The sequence below is a fragment of the Hordeum vulgare genome, chromosome 6H (assembly GCF_904849725.1).
Source record: "Hordeum vulgare subsp. vulgare chromosome 6H, MorexV3_pseudomolecules_assembly, whole genome shotgun sequence".
Taxonomy (NCBI): domain Eukaryota; kingdom Viridiplantae; phylum Streptophyta; class Magnoliopsida; order Poales; family Poaceae; genus Hordeum; species Hordeum vulgare.
In genome coordinates this window covers 9,991,726-10,016,224 of record NC_058523.1, presented here as the reverse complement: position 1 = coordinate 10,016,224, position 24,499 = coordinate 9,991,726, and the positions used below count along the sequence as shown (strand labels likewise).

The 24,499-nt window shown below is 39.4% G+C and overlaps 1 protein-coding gene across 1 annotated transcript; it reads left to right on the top strand.

Annotated features, from left to right (window-relative positions):
- Positions 1-3,203: 3,203 nt before the first annotated feature.
- LOC123405974 (probable serine/threonine-protein kinase PBL15) lies at positions 3,204-5,034 on the top strand. The gene is made up of 3 exons (XM_045099482.1): positions 3,204-3,749; positions 3,834-4,106; positions 4,299-5,034. The coding sequence occupies exons 1-3, from the start codon at positions 3,309-3,311 to the stop codon at positions 4,890-4,892; spliced, it is 1,308 nt and encodes a 435-aa protein (XP_044955417.1). The 5' UTR covers positions 3,204-3,308; the 3' UTR covers positions 4,893-5,034.
- Positions 5,035-24,499: the final 19,465 nt, after the last annotated feature.

The window sequence follows — 24,499 nt, the reverse complement described above, 5'->3', positions numbered from 1 at the left end:
AATATCAAAACAATACAAATACTTTGATGGACAACAGCTCCTAGATATTAAGAGAATGTACAACAAAAGAAACTTAATGTATTTATGTAGCATAATATTCGAAAAGAATATTTATTTATCATCATGCAATTAAGGTCGTGACCCCCTTTTTGCAGGCAAAAGAAGTTCCAAGTGCAAAAAACTTAAATAAATCAAACTCCAACTATAATAATGTTGCGAATTAACAAAACAAGGAATATGTTGACGGATACATGTAAACAACATCTATGAAACAATAGAGAAGATGTAAAGATAGTGCACTCTGGTTAGTAATGCATATAACCCTGTTTTTCAAGTATGCAAGCGAGCACAATGTTTAGAAAAAAATGCATGCACAACTTGTAAATCCACGTAAATGCTAGATGGGAAATTATCTTATAAGGCGCATAACATGTAAAAATGAATAGGTAAATGCAACAAACTTTGTATGAGCGCCTCTTCCATCGTGGTCACATTTTCTGGTGAAGATGTGCCAATATTCTGTAGCTGCAAATAGATAGGACATATTGTTGGAACAAGGGCATCTTATTAGTTCAATGGAGCTTTCGGTCACGTGACAATGGATCCATCAAGGTGTTGTCTACTCCCTCCACCGTCAGGGTTATGTAAATCACCACCCGTGCTAAGTTGCTAACACCTTCATAACCTACATACCTCAAGATTACCTGGATATATATTTCAAATAGGGGGGGGGGGGCATGAGATTGATTTTTTTACCGATAATATGGATAATTAATCTACAACATATTAGTCTAATTTTTTTTATTTAGATGAGGAAGAATAAACTTGCTCATTATGACCTTGAGGAGAATACTATACGTGACTACCAACCAGAAGATAGAAAAACAAGGGCCCTGCCACAAGCGTGCTACAACTCTAGACTTAGGCACATGTCCTTTGGAGTAATACATGATCTTTTGATCCATGATCTTCTGTTATTGAAAGAATAATACATGATCTTCAATAAACCATTCCAACTATTTTTATAGCATTCACAAATCCCTAAAATATATGGAATCGCCATCGGACGCACTTTTACGAAGTCTATGATAAATAAGCTAATCTTACTATACAATCATAGTTGCTACCATAAATTTAAGACAAATGAACCAGTAGATTTTAAGAATTTCCATGTAATGATCTCTCTTTCTTAGAAAAAGCGATCATTTGATCCATTTTTTTATTTTTTTCAAATGAAATACCAGATATTAAGCAGGTCCACATAATTAAGGACCTCCCTTCCAACTTATTCAAAAATGTTATTCACTGAATTGATTGGATAGAATTCTGAGTATGCGTTGGTTGGTTGAACTAACCATTGTAATTTGTATGAAATAACATAAGTATGATATTGTGGAACATTGTAATTGGTGGAGAAACAAGTGGCCAACCATGTTCTAGTTCCTAGTGCGTAAGATCTCTAAGATCTATATGATAAGTAGTGGTATTACTGAAATGGACAAACCACAACTTTGCCATCCAAATGCAAAGGAGTGATACGAGAGGGCAATCACAAAGAAACATAAGAAAGTAAAATCAAAAGTTAGCAATCTCACACCAGGATACGACTCAAGAGCATGATTGTTGGCTGAAAATGAAACATGGTTGAAACTTTTTTACTTTTAGGAACATGAACTGCACCTACATGCATCACATTCCATAGGTCAACGATCAACAAAGCATTGTCCATGAGTGGGACAAACTAACAAATTTAAGTTTATCCATGAAACATACATCAAAATCCTCTAACCACCAGCATTGGTCTTCCTTCTGTCCATTTCTTCTTTTTTGAACATCCAGAATTTCAAAAGCACACACAAAAATGACAAAGAGATAACATGGAGAGGAATTTTAGCTTCTGAAACAAAAATGGCAGACAATACACATACTATTATTGAACCAACCAATGGTGCTTCCCCTTCCAAGGGCCAACTCCTTTCCATCGTCGCAGGCTCCAGGTAATGTGCATCATTTATTAAAATAGAACGACTATTTTCTCATTCTTGATTTGATGTATGCAACAAATAAATTGTAAAAAGAAATGCATACTTGTACCATGACTCATATTTTTTTTGTCAAAAATATGAATGTATACTTCTTCAGGAAACTAGAACTTAGCGGTGATCATTGAGGGCATTATGTAAACTGGAACTTAGCTTCCATTGTAAAGGACACCGAGCAAAATCGAAAAGTGATGTTATGTATATCGAATCTGATTAGTTATTATGGATGAACAATGCATATTAGAACCAATGTAAATTCAGTAAAAGCAAGTAGATTATAAGTACAATGAAATTTGTCACATGCTCATGCAATCAAATGGCAGGCCAACAACTAGTCCAGTAATCACAAGTAATAGACATAACTTATTTAAAAAGGTTGCAACTTATTAACTAGTACTCCCTCCGTTTCATCATGCACTGCATATATATTTTCAGAAAAGTCATACCTGTTAAACTTTGACCAATTTGTAGAGAAAATCATTTACATCTAGAATGCCAAACATATATCATTAGATTCATAATAAGATTTAGCTTCATATTTGACATATTATTTGATATTTTAGATATAAATAATTGTCTCTATAAACCCAGTCAAAGTTTCATTCGGAAAAAATCTATATGTATTACAGTATGAAACGGAGGGAGCATAAAGATAGATTGCTACATGGACATAACTCAACAGAAAAGAATCGGACTCTTGATTCCACTGAGAATTCAACGTGCAATCTCTACTTGGGAAACACGTTGCAGCATAGCAAATATGATGAATCGAACATTTGAATCACATGACCCCACAAATTACTTAAATCACCATGCCAATCTAGAAATCATCATGTCAACAGCTTAGTTCAAAGCCCAAGTTGTCCGGTTTTGAAATCGACGGACCAAAAACGGACCCTTCACTTTCATTTATTTATCGATTTTGCTTAAACACATCTAGATGTTTATCGATTATACCGGCGCGGTTCTTGTTTGATCAACGCACGTGCAAGCTTACCAGGTGGCTGTAAAACAAACACGCAAAAAAAAAACGCGTTGCTGACCATTGCACTATGAAGGCCTCTCTGGGATACAACTTGTCAGCCATTAGATTTTGAACGCGACACCAGCCCCACTACGCAGCGACAGAAACTCTTGGGCGTTGCTATATCATTGATCCCTACCACTAAGCACCACCAGCACGCCGCTCCTCTTCCTCAGACCATTCACAGCCACTACAACCCAGCAGATACACGTACGGCTGCATACCCAAGCGTGGAGAAGAGGATGCCGAGGCCATGGAGGCAGGTGCTGGCGTCGGCGACCAAGTGCTGGAGCGCGGAGGACGACGACGTGGAGGACGAGGCCGCCGCGTACCACCGCCCGGCCAACTCCGAGTTCTCGCGCCGGCTCGCCTCCTTCCGGCGCCTCTCCGCCATGGCCAACGGCCCGGCCACGCTCACGGAAGACAAGGAGGAGGAGTACGACAACGACGCCGCCGCCGCCGCCGCCTCGGGGGAGATCCCCATGCAGCTGCACTCCTTCAGCCTCAGCGAGCTCCGCGGCGTCACGCACGACTTCTCCACCGGCTACCTCCTCGGGGAGGGCGGGTTCGGCGCCGTCCACAAGGGCTTCGTCGACGCCGGCATGCGCCCCGGCCTCGAGCCCCAGCCCGTCGCCGTGAAGCAGCTCAACATCGCCGGCCACCAGGGCCACCGGGAGTGGCTCGTAAGTCCTACGTACCCGTGTCACGTATATACTTACCCGCTGTTCCGGCACCAGCCTAAATAATTTGATTGATTATATTTCTAGGCGGAGGTGATCTTCCTTGGGCAGTTCCGGCACCAGCACCTGCTGAAGCTGCTTGGGTACTGCTGCCAGGACGAGGAGCGGCTGCTCGTCTACGAGTTCATGCCGCGCGGCAGCCTCGACAACCACCTCTTCAAAAGGATATCTGCCACGCTGCCGTGGTGCACTAGGCTCAAGGTTGCCATCGGCGCCGCCAAGGGCGTCGCCTTCCTCCATGGCGGCAAGCAGCCCGTCATCTACCGGGATTTGAAGGCCTCCAACATCCTCCTCGACTCCGTACGTTCCTTCCTTCTCCTTCCTTCCGTCTGAAATTACTTGTCGCCGAAATGAGTGTATATATGTAGATGTATTTTACGTCAAATTTATCCATTTCCGCGACAAAAGATCCGAACGGAGGGAGTACATAATTGAAATGGATCAGATCTACAGGGAGTCGGGACTCACAACTGAGTTAACATTGTGGAGCAGGATTACACGGCGAAGCTGTCAGACTTCGGACTGGCCAAGATGGGACCGGAGGGGGAGGAGACGCACGTGAGCACGCGGGTGATGGGCACGCACGGCTACGCGGCGCCGGAGTACGTGCAGACGGGCCACCTGCAGGTGAAGAGCGACGTGTACAGCTTCGGCGTGGTGCTGCTGGAGCTCCTGACGGGCCGCCGGGCCATGGAGCACGTCCCCGGCCGCACCGCGCGCGCCGAGCAGACCATCAAGCTCGTGGAGTGGACGCGGCCATACCTCGCCAGCAGCCGCCGCCTGCGCTGCATCATGGACGCCAAGCTCTCGGGCCACTACTCCGTCAAGGGCGCCCGTGCCATGGCGCACCTGGCCGTGCAGTGCACGAGCCCGCAGCCCCGGGACAGGCCGACCATGGCCGCCGTCGTGGAGGCGCTTGAGCAGCTGGAGGGGCTGAAAGACATGGCTGTCAGCATGGGGCTCTTCTGGCCCACGGCTCCCGCCGCCGGGAGGAACGCGCTCTCGGCCAAATTCCGGGCCGAGATGAAGAGCGCCGGCACCAGCGCCGTCCCGCAGCGGAAGGCCGCGTCCGACAAGCTATCGTGATATGATTGTCACGTACGCATTGTATGTGATCTTGTTGTGCGTGTGCATATGTCTAGTGTGATTTGTGCTTGTGTGTGTATATAGTGTAATAATGTCAATTTTGCGTGGCGATCGTGAGCAGTAATTCGAACATAATAGTAAACGGCAGAGCAGTTCGAATCGGCCGACCGGCTGAAACTTGTGTCGGTCGGCTCCCACGCACGAACGCGCGCTACGTGTGGCCCCACGCACCGTCCAATCCCTCCCTCCCTCGCCATTCACATTGTCTTCTACACTACACATGCCCCCCCCTCTCTCTCTCTCGTCGCCTCAACCGTAATCCCCAATCCTCTCCTCGCCACACCTCCACCACCTCTGCTCCTTTGATCCTCCACACGCACCGCACGCCCTTTGGCAACGGTCGACGCCACACAAAGGTGGCGCAAGAATCGACCAAGGAGTGTCGCTCCACCTCGGCACCGGTTCTCCTCCATGAGCCATGACCATAGGGGATGGTGTTGCAACGACACCTATCGGTGCTGGAGGCGACTTGCACCCCTATGCCGCATGCTGCATCCAGCAACCCATCGGTGCCAGAGACGACGGCCACAAGACTGGAGACGACGACAAGTACTGAAACCACCACCACAACGACGAACAAAGTGATGGAGACTGCGGCAACAAGTGTTGGAGACCCACGGTGTCCGACATTCATGGTGTTTAGAATCACATGGACAAGTGTTGGAGATCCCGTGAGGTAAATTTTGCTGCAAACAACAAAGGGGAGGCGGTTTGAAATTTTTGTTGAAACCAGGTTTCGTTTTGCAGGAGCAAGATTTTTTTGATGTTGTAACCAGCAGACACAAATTTTGCTACCACCGTCTTCGGTTTTCTTTGAACCAACCAAACTTTTGTACCATATTTTTATTTTTGCTCAAACCACTGTATACCACTTCGCTACCACCATTTCCGGTTATTGCTAGAACCAACCCAAAATTTCGCTACCATGTCTTTTTTGTTGTTGTAGAACTAGCGTACCACTTAATACCAACATTTGAGTTTTTGCTACTACCGGTGTCGTCAATTTGCTACATGGATTTCATAACATTGCTAGACCTGCGAACTATGTGTTGTTTGCTACACTCGTTGTCGGTTTTGCTACAAACAGTTTTGACTATTACTACATCTATTCACGAGGCCGCCACAACCCAGGACGGCTTTTGCAGTGATCGGTGATGTGAGGGCCACCATGGATGTGGTTCTGCCAGGCGTTGGAGGGGGGGGGGGGGAGGGGGAGGCCACGAAATGTTGATGCGGTTTAACGGTTTTCTTGTGGCGATTGACAACGGCGAGCGTCTATGGCGAGCTTTGACGTGGAAGCAAGGACGGGGATGCGTGCTCCGGGACACGGGCGGTGGGAGGGCGGTCATCATGTTGTTTCCCTCGTAGAGGGATGCAAGGGGTGAGAGACAAAGGGAGCGAGCTGATCAAACAGTGGAACGAATTGGGTCGGTGGATCGGCGCCTAGTGTGTCCCTAGTCGTGAGGGCATGGATTACGCCACGTGCGTACGTAATTATTCAACATTTTTGGGAGAATCTTCTGTTGCTTATCGTATGCTACTACGATCCACAGCCTGCGGTGCGGGCATCGCTTTGAGCCGGCGCGCCGGCCGGCCGCATATGGGCCGCCCGATTCATCGGCTGCATGCGGGCTGCACCGTTAGATTTGTCCATGCAACTAAAAATCGTCGATGCAGCAAACTTTGGCTACGATGCAGCAAATTTTAACATGGATGCAACAAAAATATGATTGTAGCAAAAAATATTAACATGGTCATAGCAAAAAAACCACATTGATGATAAATGGTAGCAAAACAAAATGTGGGTTGTAGCAAAACAATCCGGTGAACTAGGTTTGCAACTCTGATGAACGTGTATGCAACTTTTTTAGTGAACGGTTGCAGCAAAAAATGATTCCGGTTGTAGTAAAAATTAACACGGTTGTAGCAAAAAATCCGACAAACTCGGATTACAACTAAACTTAAATGCAACTTTTTTAGTGGACAAATTTAGCAACAATCACCAACGTTTACAGCAAAAATCATGTCGATAGTAGAAGAAAAATAACAGTTACAACAAAAAATGACACCTCGTATCAAAAAAGAAGGGCGCACAGGATTGCACGACACGCGCGGGACCGGCCGAACGTTTCCCCGCAGGGAATGAAGAGAAGAGGCATCGTGTGTTTGTCTCATTGTCTGCATGCCGTCGGTTTTTCGCACCGGCGCGGCCCTGCCGGGAGCTTCGATGAAACTTCACCGGAGCTATCAGCCAGACCCTAAATTCCGTGCCAGTCGCCAACGCGACCACGTAATTGTACCACACGATTCTTCCGTGCACGCGTATACACACATACATGGACACGACGATTGTTCTTGTTCTTCACTCGTACTAGTAGTACTACACAATAAAGAGTACTACTAGCAGCTAGCTAATCTCCTTCACGTACCTTTCTCCACAACCGAATGAGTGGCACACGCGCGCGAGCGCTGTTCTATCTTTGCCCGGGTACAATACAAGAGCTGGAATCGGTCCCGGCCGGCGGGCTTGCCATCGACGACGGCGACGTCGTCGTGGAGTGAGTCGCACGTCCGTGGCCCAGCAGCTTGCCTCCCCAAGATGGGGCATCCTGCAGCTCGCCGGTCGCCATCGGCGGCTCCACCGGAGCCGCCGCCGAGAGAGATAGGCATACGCCGTTCTAGCTACGCACTCCGGCCACGCGAGACGAGACGACGATGACGACGGCGGCGTAACGGGCCGGAAAAGGACGCGCGCGCGCGGGCGAGACCGGGCTGGGGCAAGACAAACTAGGAGCAACAAGACGACGCGCGCACGCACACATCCATCCATCTCCGGGTGATATTCTTCGGCAGGGGTGCAGCCTTGACCTCGCGACTCCATCCCTGGTCGTGCGCAGCTTCTTAGGTCGTTCCTCCCCCTTGCCTCGAGGCTGCACATCTCATGCTTTTCAATTTCAGCTACAGGTATAGTATTTCGCTGAAAACCACTGCACGTGAAAGCGAAGATTTTTAAATAACATGTGAGTGGGGGGAAAACCAGCCAAAGTCTATGAATTACAAAGAGGTAATAACACTAGTAGTGCCTAAACTTGTCATCATGATCACTTTGATGTCTAAACTTGAAAATATACATCGATTTGGTTCTATTACTTGACGGTATGGCTCAAATACGGTTTAAATCACGTAGAGATACGTATGAAATGCTTACTAGACATGTCAGCATGGCGCGGGGCTCATTTGCTGTGACGGACAGACACTAGTAGAAAAAAGGCATTTTGTCCCGGTTCATAAGGGTCTTCTGTCCCGGTTTTCGAACCGGGATAAAAAGGTCGTTAGTAATGCCCTTTGCCTTTAGTCCTGGTTCTTACACGAACCGGGACATGTGAGCCTCCACGTGGCCGCTGCGGCCAGGCCAGGCAGGGGGGCCTTTAGTCCCGGTTGATGACACCAACCGGAACCAAAAGGCATCCACGCGTCAGCACCTGGCTGGAGCTGAGGGTTTTTTAAAGGGATTGGTTTAGGGGTTAATTTAGGTTGTTATTAGCTAACTAATAGAGAAAAGTGTCATCTCTTATATATCTCCGTGCTTGGTCATCCGTCGTGCTTTGTCAAACATATTTACAAAATGTAGACACGAGTTACATGCACATATATGCATCTTTTTTACACTATATCATTTCATATCATTTTCGTCGAATGACAATAGTATTCTAATCGATCATCTAACAACTCATCATCAACTTAATCATATACCAAGTTGTCATATGATACACATAAAATGAAACAGAAAAACATCATAATATATATAGTCATCATATGCATCATGCATCCTAATTAATCGATCATGTCAAGTAATAATATAAACTAGAATAACTTGTCTCTCATAAGACCTAGTCCTCGCTCTTAGATATAATGTCATAAAACAGAATAAGACATATGACTCCATGATGAATCACAGAGATCCAACGGTCTCCAGCTTGTGGTTTGCGAACCTTCTTTATTTCTCTGCATGCTTCAATTTGAAGTCTTTTTTATCTTGATTTGAAGTTAATCAAGTATGGAGCATAGAACTCAGCCCTCAGCGGGCTTCTAATTCTCATTTGACCTTCTGGGTCCATTAACGGAGGCACTACATCATGTGGCAGTTGCTCTTGAAGAACATAATAATAACCTAGTTAGCAATGTAATCAACACCATTTATGCAATAGTGGAGCGTACTTAATTAGGAAACTCTTACCAAGACATTTCGGCGAATGTCATCTGGACTCAACCTATGCACTAGTGGCATGTAAAATGAATAATTTTGGCCAATTCCAAAATGATACGGACAGGTATCCCTAGAAGCCAAAACACCAGCAACAAGAAAGTGGAGAAGATCATCCTTCTCCTTCCAAGTTAGATGTGATCCATACGTGTAGTGTGTCGTGTCAATTAATTTTCGTAATTCAGTCGAAGCAACGAAATAAGCTGTAAATTATTATTTAACAAATTTAGTATATAGATGAACACCAACTATTTCTAAATATAAATGCAAATTACTTTACATGGAGATAAAACAGGAAGCATATCATCGACAACCACCCAAATTTTGTAATAATTTAATGTTTCAAAAATACTTAGAAATTTTGTAATTGTCCACAAGATGTGGGCATTATATAAACCATTCAAAACGATCACATGTGCTACGATCATTCAAAGGACAATTTGAGTTGTTGTTGTTGTTTGTACAACATGTAACATGATATAATTATAACTATGACCCAATAACTAGGAACCTGCAACGTGTGGCCAAAGTTTTAATAGACGATGAACACTACATGACATGAAAATTGCGAGAGGAAAACAAGTTGACTACACCAACTATTTATAAATATAAATGCAAATTACTTAACAAATATGGTTGAGAAACTCACATGGAGGTAAAACAAGAAGCATATCATCAACAACCACCCAAATGTCGATGTTGTCTGGCATATTATCTCCAGGACAAAGATCGAAGGTGATTTCCATTCCCTTCTGAAATCCATATGCCTTGCAAATGTCTTCCCACTTTGGGCACCCAAATTGTGTTTAAAAACTGAATTAAATACTTGGATAACAAATGTGTGACCATGTATAGGTCTCAGCTTAGCGCTCCTCGTCTCAATTCTCTCGTGGTCTTCGAAACCGAACCTCTCCAACACATATCTTCTTGCATGGAAAGGGAGGTACATATCGCTGTTCTCGTCAAGCTTCATGCTGAAGAACCTATCGTCTCGCAGGTGAGGCATGTCGCACATACCCCGAGAGTCGCCGTAATATTCACACTCGCAATATCCATCGTCAGACATTTCCTATTTTAATGTGGTAAATGTGTGTAAACAACAATATAATCGTGACACACTATATTTATCGAAAGAATTGAACATCTATATATAATAACTCTTCATGCTCGCATCATGCATCATCATATATAACAACAAGTCCTACTAATTAATCATCATCATACATAGTTAAATAAATTGTGTCACGATTATATATAACAACAAGTCGACGTCGATGCGGGAACTACTTCTATATATAGTTAAATAAGGTAGTTTTATTAATTAAATCAACTAGTTCAATTACTAAGCACTTACTATAAATAAATAAAGTACTACTTAATAAAAACAAACTACTTCTATATATAGTAAAATAAAGTAGTTTATTAAATCAACTAGCTAGTTCAACTATATATGAAGCACTTACTATAAATAAAATAAAATATTACTTACTAAAAATAAACTAGTTTAACTATAGTTCTATTATTTTTCTAACTAATTATATTAAACACTTTCTCTTCTTATTTTTTCTTTTTTCCTCTATTCTAAATATGAACATATTCATAAATGACTTTGATCATGCACAATTTTTCTATACATACACAATATGAAGATATACATAAATTGACAAAGAAAATACTATGAACAAAAAAATTATTAAAATTCTATGAACAAAATTACAACAGAAAAAAATCATAAAAATTTTATGAACAGAAAAAAATCATAAAAATTTGACATATTCAATCTTTGCATATATATCAGCGAAAAAAATAATGTGCTACAAAATATAGCGAGGCCCTTCTCCAAATGCTACACAAGTTATAGCGCGCTAATAACGTGCTATATTTCAAAATAGGGTTTGCAAAAAATAAAAAATATATCCATAAATAAAGTATTTAAGTACTTTTTTGCGGGATAAGAATTGAAGTACCTTGAGACACAATAATAGAGAAACATAATCTAGCCAGAAGCATAAATTTTAAACTAAATCTCAAATTGTAGTCAATGTATTTAATATATCAACCATAAACATTGAGCAGCCTAAATCTATACCATGCACGGAACATAAAGTAAACTTGTGTTGACCTACATCTACTCGGAAGATTGATCTGCTACCTGAGTTAACATACAAAGAGCACCGGACCTATCTGAGTTGACCTTGAAGACGTCGACGGCGAGACGGGCAGCCTGGCGGTGTCGGGATCGAATGGAGAGAGGGGGAGTGATCAAAATTTCTAAATGACGCTTATATAGCCCCACCTGGACCAAAGGTCTTTTTTCAGCAGCCCAAAGGGCGGAAAGTAGAGGCATTGATACCGGTTGGTGGCACAAACCGGGACCAAAGGTCTCTTTTCAGCAGCCCAAAGGGCGGGAAGCAGAGTCATTGGTACCGGTTGGTGGCACAAACCGGTACCAATGCCTCCCTTTAGTCCCGGTTGGTGTCACCAACCGGGACCAAAGGCCTTGCACGGTACGGTGCTATGTTTAGTCCCACCTCGCTATCCGAGAGGGGCTCGGAGTGGTTTATAAGCCCCGCCGAACCAACCACTTCGAGCTCCTCTCAACTGCAGGCTTACGGGCCTAAAATCACTCTCTGTGCTTGTGGGCCTATTGGGCCTACTGCGGGCCTGCATCCAGGCCCTAGTAATGGGTTTCTAGTCGTATGCAGGTCGTGGTGGCCTTGTAGGTGGCACTTTTTTAAATTTTTTTCCTGTTTTTTGCGTTCTTTTTTGTTTCTAATTACTTTTTTATTTTCTTTTACGATAATTATTTTTGCTTTTAAAGTTTGTAACAAATATCTAATTACTTATTTATTTTATTTTATGATAATTTTTTTTGCTTTTAATGTTTTGAACAAAATTCTAATTACTTATTTATTTTCTTTTATGATAATTCTTTTTGCTATTAAAGTTTGTAACAAAATTCTATATAATTTTTGTTTCAATAATACTAGAGGCAAAAACTGGATGCACTTCGTGTACAAAACGGACAATCTCTTTGGAAGTATGAGGCTTTCATACGGAAACTCGCCTGTTACAAAGGAATTTCATTTTTTTTAACTTATTTGAACTCCATAGTTTTTATGTGTACAAAATGCACCATTCCAAGCCACATCATCAATTTACAACCCTTTCTGACTTCATTTGTTATTTTTCATGCATTTAGTGATTATTTTGAGCTATAAGACCATGAAATTGAAAAGCATTTGAAATGAACTCTGAAAAGGTTCCAAGTTGGCATGGTATCATCAATTTACCCACATAGCATGTGCGAGATAGTTGAGAGGGTTACGGCAAAAACTGGATGCACTTCGTGTACAAAACGGACAATCTCTTTCGAAGTATCAGGGTTTCATACGGAAACTCGTCTCTTACAAAGGGATTTCATTTTTTTGAACTTATTTGAACTCCATAGTTTTTCTGTGTTCAAAATGCACAATTCAAAGCTACATCATCAATTTAAAACCCTTTCTGACTTCATTTGTTATTTTTCATGCATTTACTGATTATTTTGAGCTATAAGACCATGAAATTGAAAAGCATTTGAAATGAACTCTGAAAAGGTTCCAAGTTGACATGGTATCATCATTTCACCCACATAGCATGTGCGATAAAGTTGAGAGGGTTACGGCAAAAACTGGATGCACTTCGTGTACAAAACGGACAATCTCTTTCGAAGTATCAGGGTTTCATACGGAAACTCGTCTCTTACAAAGGGATTTCATTTTTTTTGAACTTATTTGAACTCCATAGTTTTTATGTGTTCAAAATGCACCATTCAATGCCACATCATCAATTTACAACCCTTTCTGAATTCATTTGTTATTTTTCATGCATTTACTGATTATTTTAAGCTATAAGACCATGAAATTGAAAATCATTTGAAATGAACTCTGAAAAAGTTACAAGTTGGCATGGTATCATCATTTCACCCACATAGCATGTGCGAGAAAGTTGAGAGGGTTACGGCAAAAACTGGATGCACTTCGTGTACAAAACGGACAATCTCTTTCAAAGTATCACAGTTTCATACGGAAACTCGTCTGTTACAAATGGATTTTATTTTTTTGAACTTATTTAAACTCCATAGTTTTCTGTGTTCAAAATGCATCATTCAAAGCCACATCATCAATTTACAACCCTTTCTGACTTCATTTGTTATTTTTCATGCATTTACTGATTATTTTGAGTTATAAGACCATGAAATTGAAAAGCATTTGAAATGAACTCCGAAAAGGTTCCAAGTTGGCATGGTATCATCATTTCACCAACATAACATGTGCGAGAAAGTTGAGAGGGTTACGGCAAAAACTGGATGCACTTCGTGTACAAAACGGACAATCTCTTTGGAAGTATCACAGTTTCATACGGAAACTCGTCTGTTACAAAGGGATTTCATTTTTTTGAACTTATTTGAACTCCATAGTTTTTCTGTGTTCAAAATAAACCATTCAAACCACATCATCAATTTACAACCCTTTCTGACTTCATTTGTTATTTTTCATGCATTTACTCATTATTTTGAGCTATAAGACCTTGAAATTGAAAAGCATTTGAAATGAACTCTGAAAAGGTTCCCAGTTGGCATGGCATAATCATTTCACCCACATAGCATGTGCAAGAAAGTGGAGAGGGTTACGGCAAAAACTGGATGCACTTCGTGTACAAAACGGACAATCTCTTTGGAAGTATCAAGGTTTCATACGGAAACTCGTTTGTTACAAAGGGATTTCATTTTTTAAAACTTATTTGAACTCCATAGTTTTTCTGTGTTGAAAATGCACCATTCAAAGCCACGTCATCAATTTACAACCTTTTCTGACTTCATTTGTTATTTTTCATGCATTTCCTGATTATTTTGAGCTATAAGACCATGAAATTGAAAAGCATTTGAAATGAACTCTGAAAAGGTTCCAAGTTGGCATGGCATCATCATTTCACCCACATAGCATGTGCGAGAAAGTTGAGAGGATTACGGCAAAAACTGGATGCACTTCGTGTACAAAACGGACAATCTCTTTCGAAGTATCAAAGTTTCATACGGAAACTCGTCTCTTACAAAGGGATTTCATTTTTTTGAACTTATTTGAACTCCATAGTTTTTCTGTGTTCAAAATGCACCATTCAAAGCCACATCATTAATTTACAACCCTTTCTGACTTCATTTGTTATTTTTCATGCATTTACTGATTAATTTGAGCTATAAGACCATGAAATTGAAAAGCATTTGAAATGAACTCTGAAAAGGTTCCAAGTTGGCATGGTATCATCATTTCACCCACATAGCATGTGCGAGAAAGTTGAGAGGGTTACGGCAAAAACTGGAAGCACTTCGTGTACAAAACAGACAATCTCTTTGGAAGTATGAGGGTTTCATACGGAAACTCGCGTGTTACAAAGGGATTTCATTTTTTTGAACTTATTTAAACTCCATAGTTTTTCTGTGTTCAAAATGAATGATTCAAAGCCACATCATCAATTTACAACCCTTTCTGACTTCATTTGTTATTTTTCATGCATTTACTGATTATTTTGAGCTATAAGACCATGAAATTGAAAAGCATTTGAAATGAACTATGAAATGGTTCCAAGTTGGCATGGTATCATCATTTCACCCACATAACATGTTCGAGAAAGTTGAGAGGGTTACGGCAAAAACTGGATGCACTTCGTGTACAAAACGGAAAATCTCTTTGGAAGTATCAATGTTTCATACGGAAACTCGTCTGTTACAAAGGGATTTCATTTTTTTGAACTTATTTGAAGTCCATAGTTTTTCTGTGTTCAAAATTCACCATTCAAAGCCACATCATCAGTTTACAACCCTTTCTGACTTCATTTGTTATTTTTCATGCATTTACTCATTATTTTGAGCTATAAGACCATGAAATTGAAAAGCATTTGAAATAAACTCCGAAAAGGTTCCAAGTTGCCATGGTATCATCATTTCACCCACATAGCATGTGCGATAAAATTGAGAGGGTTACGGCAAAAACTGGATGCACTTCGTGTACAAAACGGACAATCTCTTTGGTAGTATCAAGGTTTCATACGGAAACTCGTCTGTTACAAAGTGATTTCATTTTTTTGAACTTATTTGAACTCCATAGTTTTTCTGTGTTCAAAATGCACCATTCAAAGCCACATCATCAATTTACAACCCTTTCTGACTTGATTTGTTATTTTTCATGCATTTACTGATTATTTTGAGCTATAAGACTATAAAATTGAAAAGCATTTGAAATGAACTCTGAAAAGGTTACAAGTTGGCATGGTATCATCATTTCACCAACATAGCATGTGTGAGAAAGTTGAGAGGGTTACGGCAAAAACTGGATGCACTTCGTGTACAAAACGGACAATCTCTTTGGAAGTATCAAGGTTTCATACGCAAACTCGTGTGTTACAAAGGGATTTCATTTTTTTGAAATTATTTGAACTCCATAGTTTTTCTGAGTTCAAAATGCACCATTCAAAGCCACATCATCAGTTTACAACCCTTTCTGACTTCATTTGTTAATTTTCATGCATTTACTGATTATTTTGAGCTATAAGACCATGAAATTGAAAAGCATTTGAAATAAACTCCGAAAAGGTGCCAAGTTGGCATGGTATCATCATTTCACCCACATAGCATGTGCGAGAAAGTTGAGAGGGTTTCGGCAAAAACTGGATGCACTTCGTGTACAAAACGGACAATCTCTTTGGAAGTATCAAGGTTTCATACGGAAACTCGTTTGTTACAAAGGGATTTCATTTTTTTGAACTTATTTGAACTCCATAATATTTCTATGTTCAAAAAGCACCATTCAAAGCCACATCATCAATTTACAACCCTTTCTGACTTCATTTGTTATTTTTCATGCATTTACTAATTATTTTGAGCTATAAGACCATGAAATTGAAAAGTATTTGAAATGAACTCTGAAAAGGTTACAAGTTGGCATGGTATCATCATTTCACCCACATAGCATGTGCGATAAAGTTGAGAGGGTTACGGCAAAAATTGGATGCACTTCGTGTACAAAACGGACAATCTCTTTGGAAGTATCAGGGTTTCATACGGAAACTCGTCTGTTACAAAGGGATTTCATTTTTTTGAACTTATTTGAACTCCATAGTTTTTCTGTGTTCAAAATGCACCATTCATAGCCACATCATCAATTTACAACCTTTCTGACTTCATTTTTATTTTTCATGCATTTACTCATTATTTTGAGCTATAAGACCATGAAATTGAAAAACATTTGGAATAAACTCCGAAAAGGTTCTAAGTTGGCATGGTATCATAGTTTCACCAACATAGCATGAGCGAGAAAGTTGAGAGTGTTTCGGCAAAAACTGGATGCACTTCGTGTACAAAAGGGACAATCTCTTTGGAAGTATCAAGGTTTCATACGGAAACTCGTTTGTTACAAAGGGATTTCATTTTTTTGAACTTATTTGAACTCCATAGTTTTTCTGTGTTCAAAATGCACCATTCAGAGCCACATCATCAATTTACAAACCTTTCTGAATTCATTTGTTATTTTTCATGCATTTACTCATTATTTTGAGCTATAAGACCTTGAAATTGAAAAGCATTTGAAATGAGCTCTGAAAAGGTTCCAAGTTGGCATGGCATCATCATTTCACCCACATAGCATGTGCGAGAAAGTTGAAAGGGTTACGGCAAAAACTGGATGCACTTCGTGTACAAAACGGACAATCTCTTTCGAAGTATAAGGGTATCATACGGAAACTCGTCTGTTACAAAGGGATTTCATTTTTTTGAACTTATTTGAACTCCATAGTTTTTTTGTGTACAAAATGCACCATTCAAAGCCACATCATCAATCTAGAACCCTTTCTCACTTCATTTGTTATTTTTTATTCATTTACTGATATTTTGAGCTATAAGACCATGAAATTGAAAAGCATTTGAAATGAACTCTGAAAAGGTTACAATTTGCATGGTATCATCATTTCACCCACATAGCATGTGCGAGAAAGTTGAGAGGGTTACAGCAAAAATTAGATGCACTTCGTGTATAAAACGGAGAATCTCTTTGGAAGTATCAGGGTTTCATACGGAAACACGTGTGTTACAAAGGGATTTCATTTTTTGAACTTATTTGAACTCCATAATTTTTCTGTGTTTAAAATGCACCGTTCAAAGCCACATCATCAATTTACAACCCTTTCTGACTTCATTTGTTATTTTTCATGAATTTAGTGATTATTTTGAGCTATAAGACCATGGAACTGAAAAGCATTTGAAATAAACTCTGAAAAGGTTCCAACTTGGCATGGTATCATCATTTCACCCACATAGCATGTGCGAGAAAGTTGAGAGGGTTTCGGCAAAAACTGGATGCACTTCGTGTACAAAATGGAAAATCTCTTTGGAAGTATCAAGGTTTCATACGGAAACTCGTTTGTTACAAAGGGATTTCATTTTTTTAAACTTATTTGAACTCCATAGTTTTTCTGTGTTCAAAATGCACCATTCAAAGCCGCATCATCAATTTACAACCCTTTCTGACTTCATTTGTTATTTTTCATGCATTTACTCATTATTTTGAGCTATAAGACAATGAAATTGAAAAGCATTTGAAATGAACTCTGAAAAGGTTCCAAGTTGGCATGACATCATCATTTCACCCACATAGCATGTGCAAGAATGTTGAGAGCGTTACGACAAAAACTGGATGCACTTCGTGTACAAAACGGACAATCTCTTTTGAAGTATGAGGGTTTTATACGGAAACTCGTCTCTTACAAAGGGATTTCATTTTTTGAACTTATTTGAACTCCATAGTTTTTCTGCGTTCGAAATGCAACATTCAAAGCCACATCTTCAATTTACAACCCTTTCTGACTTCATTTATTATTTTTCATGCATTTACTGATTATTTTGACCTATAAGACCATAAAATTGAAAAGCATTTGAAATTAACTCTGAAAAGGTTCCAAGTTGGCATGGTATCATCATTTCACCCACATAGCATGTGCGAGAAAGTTGAGAGGGTTACGGCAAAAACTGAAAGCACTTCGTGTACAAAACGGACAATCTCTTTCGAAGTATCGCGGTTTCATACGGAAACTCGTATGTTACAAAGGGATTTCATTTTTTTGAACTTATTTAAACTCCATAGTTTTTCTGTGTTCAAAATGCATCATTCAAAGCCACATCATCAATATACAACCCTTTCTGACTTCATTTGTTTTTTAATGCATTTACTGATTATTTTGAGCTATAAGACCATGAAATTGAAAAGCATTTGAAATGAACTCTGAAAAGGTCACAAGTTGGCATGGCATCATCATTTCACCCACATAGTATGTGCGAGAAAGTTGAGGGGGTTACGGCAAAAACTGGATGCACTTCGTGTACAAAACGGATAATCTCTTTGGAAGTATCAGGGTTTCATACGGAAACTCGTCTGTTACAAAGGGATTTCATTTTTTTGAACTTATTTGAACGCAGTAGTTTTTCTGTGTTCAAAATGCACCATTCGAAGCCTCATCATCAATTTACAACCCTTTATGACTTTATTTGTTATTTTTCATGCATTTGCTGATTATTTTGAGTTATAAGACCATGAAATTGAAAAGAATTTGAAATAAACTCCGAAAAGGTTCCAAGTTGGCATGGTATCATCATTTCACCCACATAACATGTGCGAGAAAGTTGAGAGGGTTACGGAAAAAACTGGATGCACTTCATGTACAAAACGGACAATATCTTTCGGAGTATCATGGTTTCATACGGAAACTCGCTTGTTACAAAGGGATTTCATTTTTTGAACTTATTTGAACTCCATAGTTTTTATGTGTTCAAAATGCACAATTCAAAGCCACATCATCAATTTACAACCCTTTCTGACTTCATTTGTTATTTTTCTAACTAATTATATTAAACACTTTCTCTTCTTATTTTTTCCTTTTTCCTCTATTCTAAATATGAACATATTCATAAATGACTTTGATCATGCACAATTTTTCTATACATACACAATATGAACATATACATAAATTGACAAAGAAAAACTATGAACAAAAAAATCATTAAAATTCTATGAATAAAATTACAACAGAAAGAAATCATAAAAATTCTATGAACAGAAAAAAATCATAAAAATTTGACATATTCGATCTTTGCATATATATCAGCGAAAAAATAGCGTGCTACAGAATATAGCGAGGCCCTTCTTCAAATGCTACACAAGTTATAGCGCGCTAATAACGTGCTATATTTCAAAATAGCATTTGCAAAAAAATAAAAAATATATCCATAAATAAAGTATTTAAGTACTTTTTTGCGGGATAAGTATTGAAGTACCTTGAGACACAATAATAGAGAAACATAATCTAGCCAGAAGCATAAATTTTAAACTAAATCTCAAATTGTAGTGAATTTATTTAATATATCCACCATAAACATTGAGGAGCCTAAATCTATACCATGCACGGACCATAAAGTAAACCTGTGTTGACCTACATCTACTTTGAAGATTGATCTGCTACCTGAGTTAATATACAAAGAGCACCGAACCTATCTGAGTTGACTTTATTTTTGAAAAAAAAATCTTTGCTCATGGCGACGGTGTCGGGTACGGCGACGGCGACGGCGAGGTGCGGTGCGGGACGGCGCGGGGCGACGACGACGACATCGACGACGAGACAGGCAGCCTGGCGGCGTCTGGATCGAATGGAGAGAGGGGGAGTGGTCGAAATTTTTCTAAACTGACGCTTATATAGCCCCACCTTTAGTACCGGTTGGTGGCACCAACCGGGACCAAAGGTCTCTTTTCAGCAGCCCTAAGGGCAGGAAGCAGAGGCATTGGTACCGGTTGGTGGCACAAACCGGGACCAAACGTCTTTTTTCAACAGCCCAAAGGGCGGGAAGCAGAGGCATTGGTACTGGTTGGTGGCACAAACCGGTACCAATGCCTCCCTTTAGTCCCGGTTGGTGCCACCAACCGGGACCAAAGGCCTTGCGCGTTGCGGTGCTATGTTTAGTCCCACCTTGCTAGCCGAGGGGGGCTCGGAGTGGTTTATAAGCCTTGTCGAATCAACCACTTCGAGCTCCTCTCTACTGCAGGCTTACGGGCCTAAAATTACTCTTTGTGCTTGTGGGCCTATTGGGCCTACTGCGGGCCTTTATCCTGTCCCTAGTAATGGGTTTCTAGTCGTATGCAGGCCGTGGTGGCCTTGTAGGTGGCACTTTTAAAAAAAATCCTGTTTTTTGCTTTCTTTTTTTGTTTCTAATTACTTATTTATTTTCTTTTACGATAATTCTTTTTGCTATTAAAGTTTGTAACAAAATTCTAATTACTTATTTATTTTCTTTTATGATAATTCTTTTTTGCTTTTAATGTTTTGAACAAAATTCTAATTACTTATTTATTTTCTTTTATGATAATTATTTTTGCTATTAGAGTTTGTAACAAAATTCTATATAATTTTAGTTTCAATAATACTAGAGGCAAAAACTGGATGCACTTCGTGTACAAAACGGACAATCTCTTTGGAAGTATCAGGGTTTCATACGGAAACACGTATGTTACAAAGGGATTTCATTTTTTTGAACTTATTTGAACTCCATAGTTTTCTGTGTTCAAAATGCATCATTCAAAGCCACATCATCAATTTACAACCCTTTCTGACTTCATTTGCTATTTTTCATGCATTTACTGAATATTTTGAGCTATAAGACCATGAAATTGAAAAGCATTAGAAATGAACTTTGAAAATGTTCCAAGTTGGCATGGTATCATCATTTAAGCCACATAGCATGTGCGAGAAAGTTGAGAGGGTTACGGCAAAACTGGATGCACTTTGTGTAAAAAACGGATAATCGCTTTGGAAGTATCACGGTTTCATACGGAAACTCGTCTGTTACAAAGGGATTTCATTTTTTTGAACTTATTTGAACTCCATAGTTTTTCTGTGTTCAAAATGCACCATTCAAAGCCACACCATCAATTTACAACCCTTTCTAACTTCGTTTGTTATTTTTCAGGCATTTACTGATTATTTTGAGCTATAAGACCATGAAATTGAAAAGTATTTGAAATGAACTCTGAAAAGGTTCCAAGTTAGCGTGATATCATTATTTCATCCACATAGCATGTGCGAGAAAGATGAGAGGGTTACGGCAAAAACTGGATGCACTTCGTGTACAAAACGGGCAATCTCTTTGGAAGTATATATGAGGGTTTCATACGGAAACTCGTCTGTTACGAAGAGATTTCATTTTTTTGAACTTATTTGAACTCCATAGTTTTTCTGTGTTCAAAATGCACCATTAAAATCCACATCATCAATTTACAACCCTTTCTGACTTCATTTGTTATTTTTCATGCATTTACTAATTATTTTGAGCTATAAGACCATGAAATTGAAAAGCATTTGAAATGAACACTGAAAAGGTTCCAAGTTGGCATGGTATCATCATTTCACCCACATAGCATGTGCGAGAAAGTTGAGAGGGTTACGGCAAAAACTGGATGCACTTCGTGTACAAAACGGACAATCTCTTTGGAAGTATGAGGGTTTCATATGGAAACTCGTCTGTTACAAAGGGATTTCATTTTTTGAACTTATTTGAACTACATAGTTTTTCTGTGTTCAAAATGCATCATTCCAATCCACATCGTGAATTTACAACCCTTTCTGACTTCATTTGTTATTTTTCATGCATTTACTGATTATTTTGAGCTATAAGACCATAAATTGAAAAGCATTTGAAATGAACTCTGAAAAGGTTTCAAGTTGGCGTGGTATCATCATTTCACCCACATAGCATGTGCGAGAAAGTTGAGAGGGTTACGGCAAAAGCTGGATGCACTTCGTGTACAAAACTGACAATCTCTTTCGAAGTATCAGGGTTTCATACGAAAACTCGTCTGTTACAAAGGGGTTTCATTTTTTTGAACTTATTTGAACTCCATAGTTTTTCTCTGTTCAAAATGCACCATTCAAAGCCACATCATCAATTTACAACCCTTTCTGACTTCATTTGTTACTTTTCATGCATTTACTGATTATTTTGAGCTATAAGACCATGAAATTGAAAATCATTTGAAATGAACTCTGAAAAGGTTCCAAGTTGGGATGGTATCATCATTTCACCCACATAGCATGTGCGACAAAGTTGAGAGGGTTACGGCAAAAACTGGATGCACTTCGTGTACAAAACGGACAATCTCTTTGGAAGTATCACGGTTTCATACGGAAACTCGCCTTTTACAAAGGGATTTCATTTTTTTGAAGTTATTTGAACTCCATAGTTTTTCTGTGTTCGAAATGCACCATTCAAAGCCACATCATCAATTTACAACCCTTTCTGACTTCATTTGTTATTTTTCATGCATTTACTGATTATTTTGAGCTATAAGACCATGAAATTGAAAAGCATTAGAAATGAACTCTGAAAAGGTTCCAAGTTGGCATGGTATCATCATTTCACCCACATAGCATGTGCGAGAAAGTTGAGAAGGTTACGGCAAAAACTGGATGCACTTCGCGTACAAAACGGACAATCTCTTTCGAAGTATCACGGTTTCGTATGAAAATTCGTCTATTACAAAGGGAATTCATTTTTTCAACTTATTTGAACTTCATAGTTTTTTTGTGTTTAAAATGCACCATTCAAAGCCACATCATCAATTTATAACCCTTTCTGACTTCATTTGTTATTTTTCATGCATTTACTGATTATTTTTAGCTATAAGACCATGAAATTGAAAAGCATTTGAAATGAACTCTGAAAAGGTTCCAAGTTGGCATGGTATCATCATTTCACCCACATAGCATGTGAGAGAAAGTTGAGAGGGTTTCGGCAAAAACTGGATGCACTTCGTGTACAAAACGGACAATCTCTTTCGAAGTATCAGGGTTTCATACGGAAACTCGTCTGTTACAAAGGGATTTTATTTTATTTAACTTGTTTGAACTCCATAGTTTTTTTGTATTCAAATTGCACCATTCAAAGCCACATCATCAATTTACAACCATTTCTGACTTCATTTGTTAATTTTCATGCATTTACTGATTATTTTGAGCTATAAGACCATGAAATTGAAAAGCATTTGAAATTAACTCTGAAAAGGTTCCAAGTTGGCATGGTATCATCATTTCACCCACATAGCATGTGCGAGAAAGTTGAGAGGGTTACGGAAAAAACTGGATGCACTTCGTCTACAAAACGGACAATCTCTTTCGAAGTATTAGGGTTTCATACGAAAACTTGTCTCTTAGAAAGGAATTTCATTTTTTTGAACTTATTTGAACTCCATAGTTTTTCTATGTTCAAAATGCATCATTCAAAGCCACATCATCAATTTACAACCCTTTTTGACTACATTTGTTATTTTTCATGCATCTACTGATTATTTTGAGCTATAAGACCATGAAATTGAAAAGCATTTGAAATAAACTCTGAAAAGGTTCCAAGTTGGCATGGTATCATCATTTCACCCACATAGCATGTGCGAGAAAGTTGAGAGGGTTACGGCAAAAATTGGATGCACTTCGTGTACAAAACGGACAATCTCTTTGGAAGTATGAGGGTTTCATACACAAACTCGTCTGTTACAAAGGGATTTCATTTTTTTGAACATATTTGAACTCCATAGTTTTTCTGTGTTCAAATTTCACCATTCCAAGCCATATCATCAATTTACAACCATTTCTGACTTCATTTGTTATTTTCCATGCATTTATTGATTATTTTGAGCTATAAGACCAGGAAATTGAAAAGTATTTGAAATAAACTCTGAAAAGGTTCCAAGTTGGCATGGTATCATTATTTCACCCACATAGCATGTGCGAGAAAGATGAGAGGGTTACGGCAAAAACTGGATGCACTTCGTGTACCAAACGGACAATCTCTTTGGAAGTATATATGAGGGTTTCATACGGAAACTCGTCTACTACAAAGGGATTTCACTTTTTGAACTTATTTGAACTCCATAGTTTTTCTGTGTTCAAAATGCACCATTAAAATGCACATCATCAATTTACAACCCTTTCTGACTTCATTTGTTATTTTTTATGCATTTACTAATTATTTTGAGCTATAAGACCATGAAATTGAAAAGCATTTGAAATGAACACTGAAAAGGTTCCAAGTTGGCATGGTATCATAATTTCACCCACATAGCATGTGCGAGAAAGTTGAGAGGGTTACGGCAAAAACTGGATGCACTTCGTGTACAAAACGGACAATCTCTTTGGAAGTACGAGGGTTTCATACGGA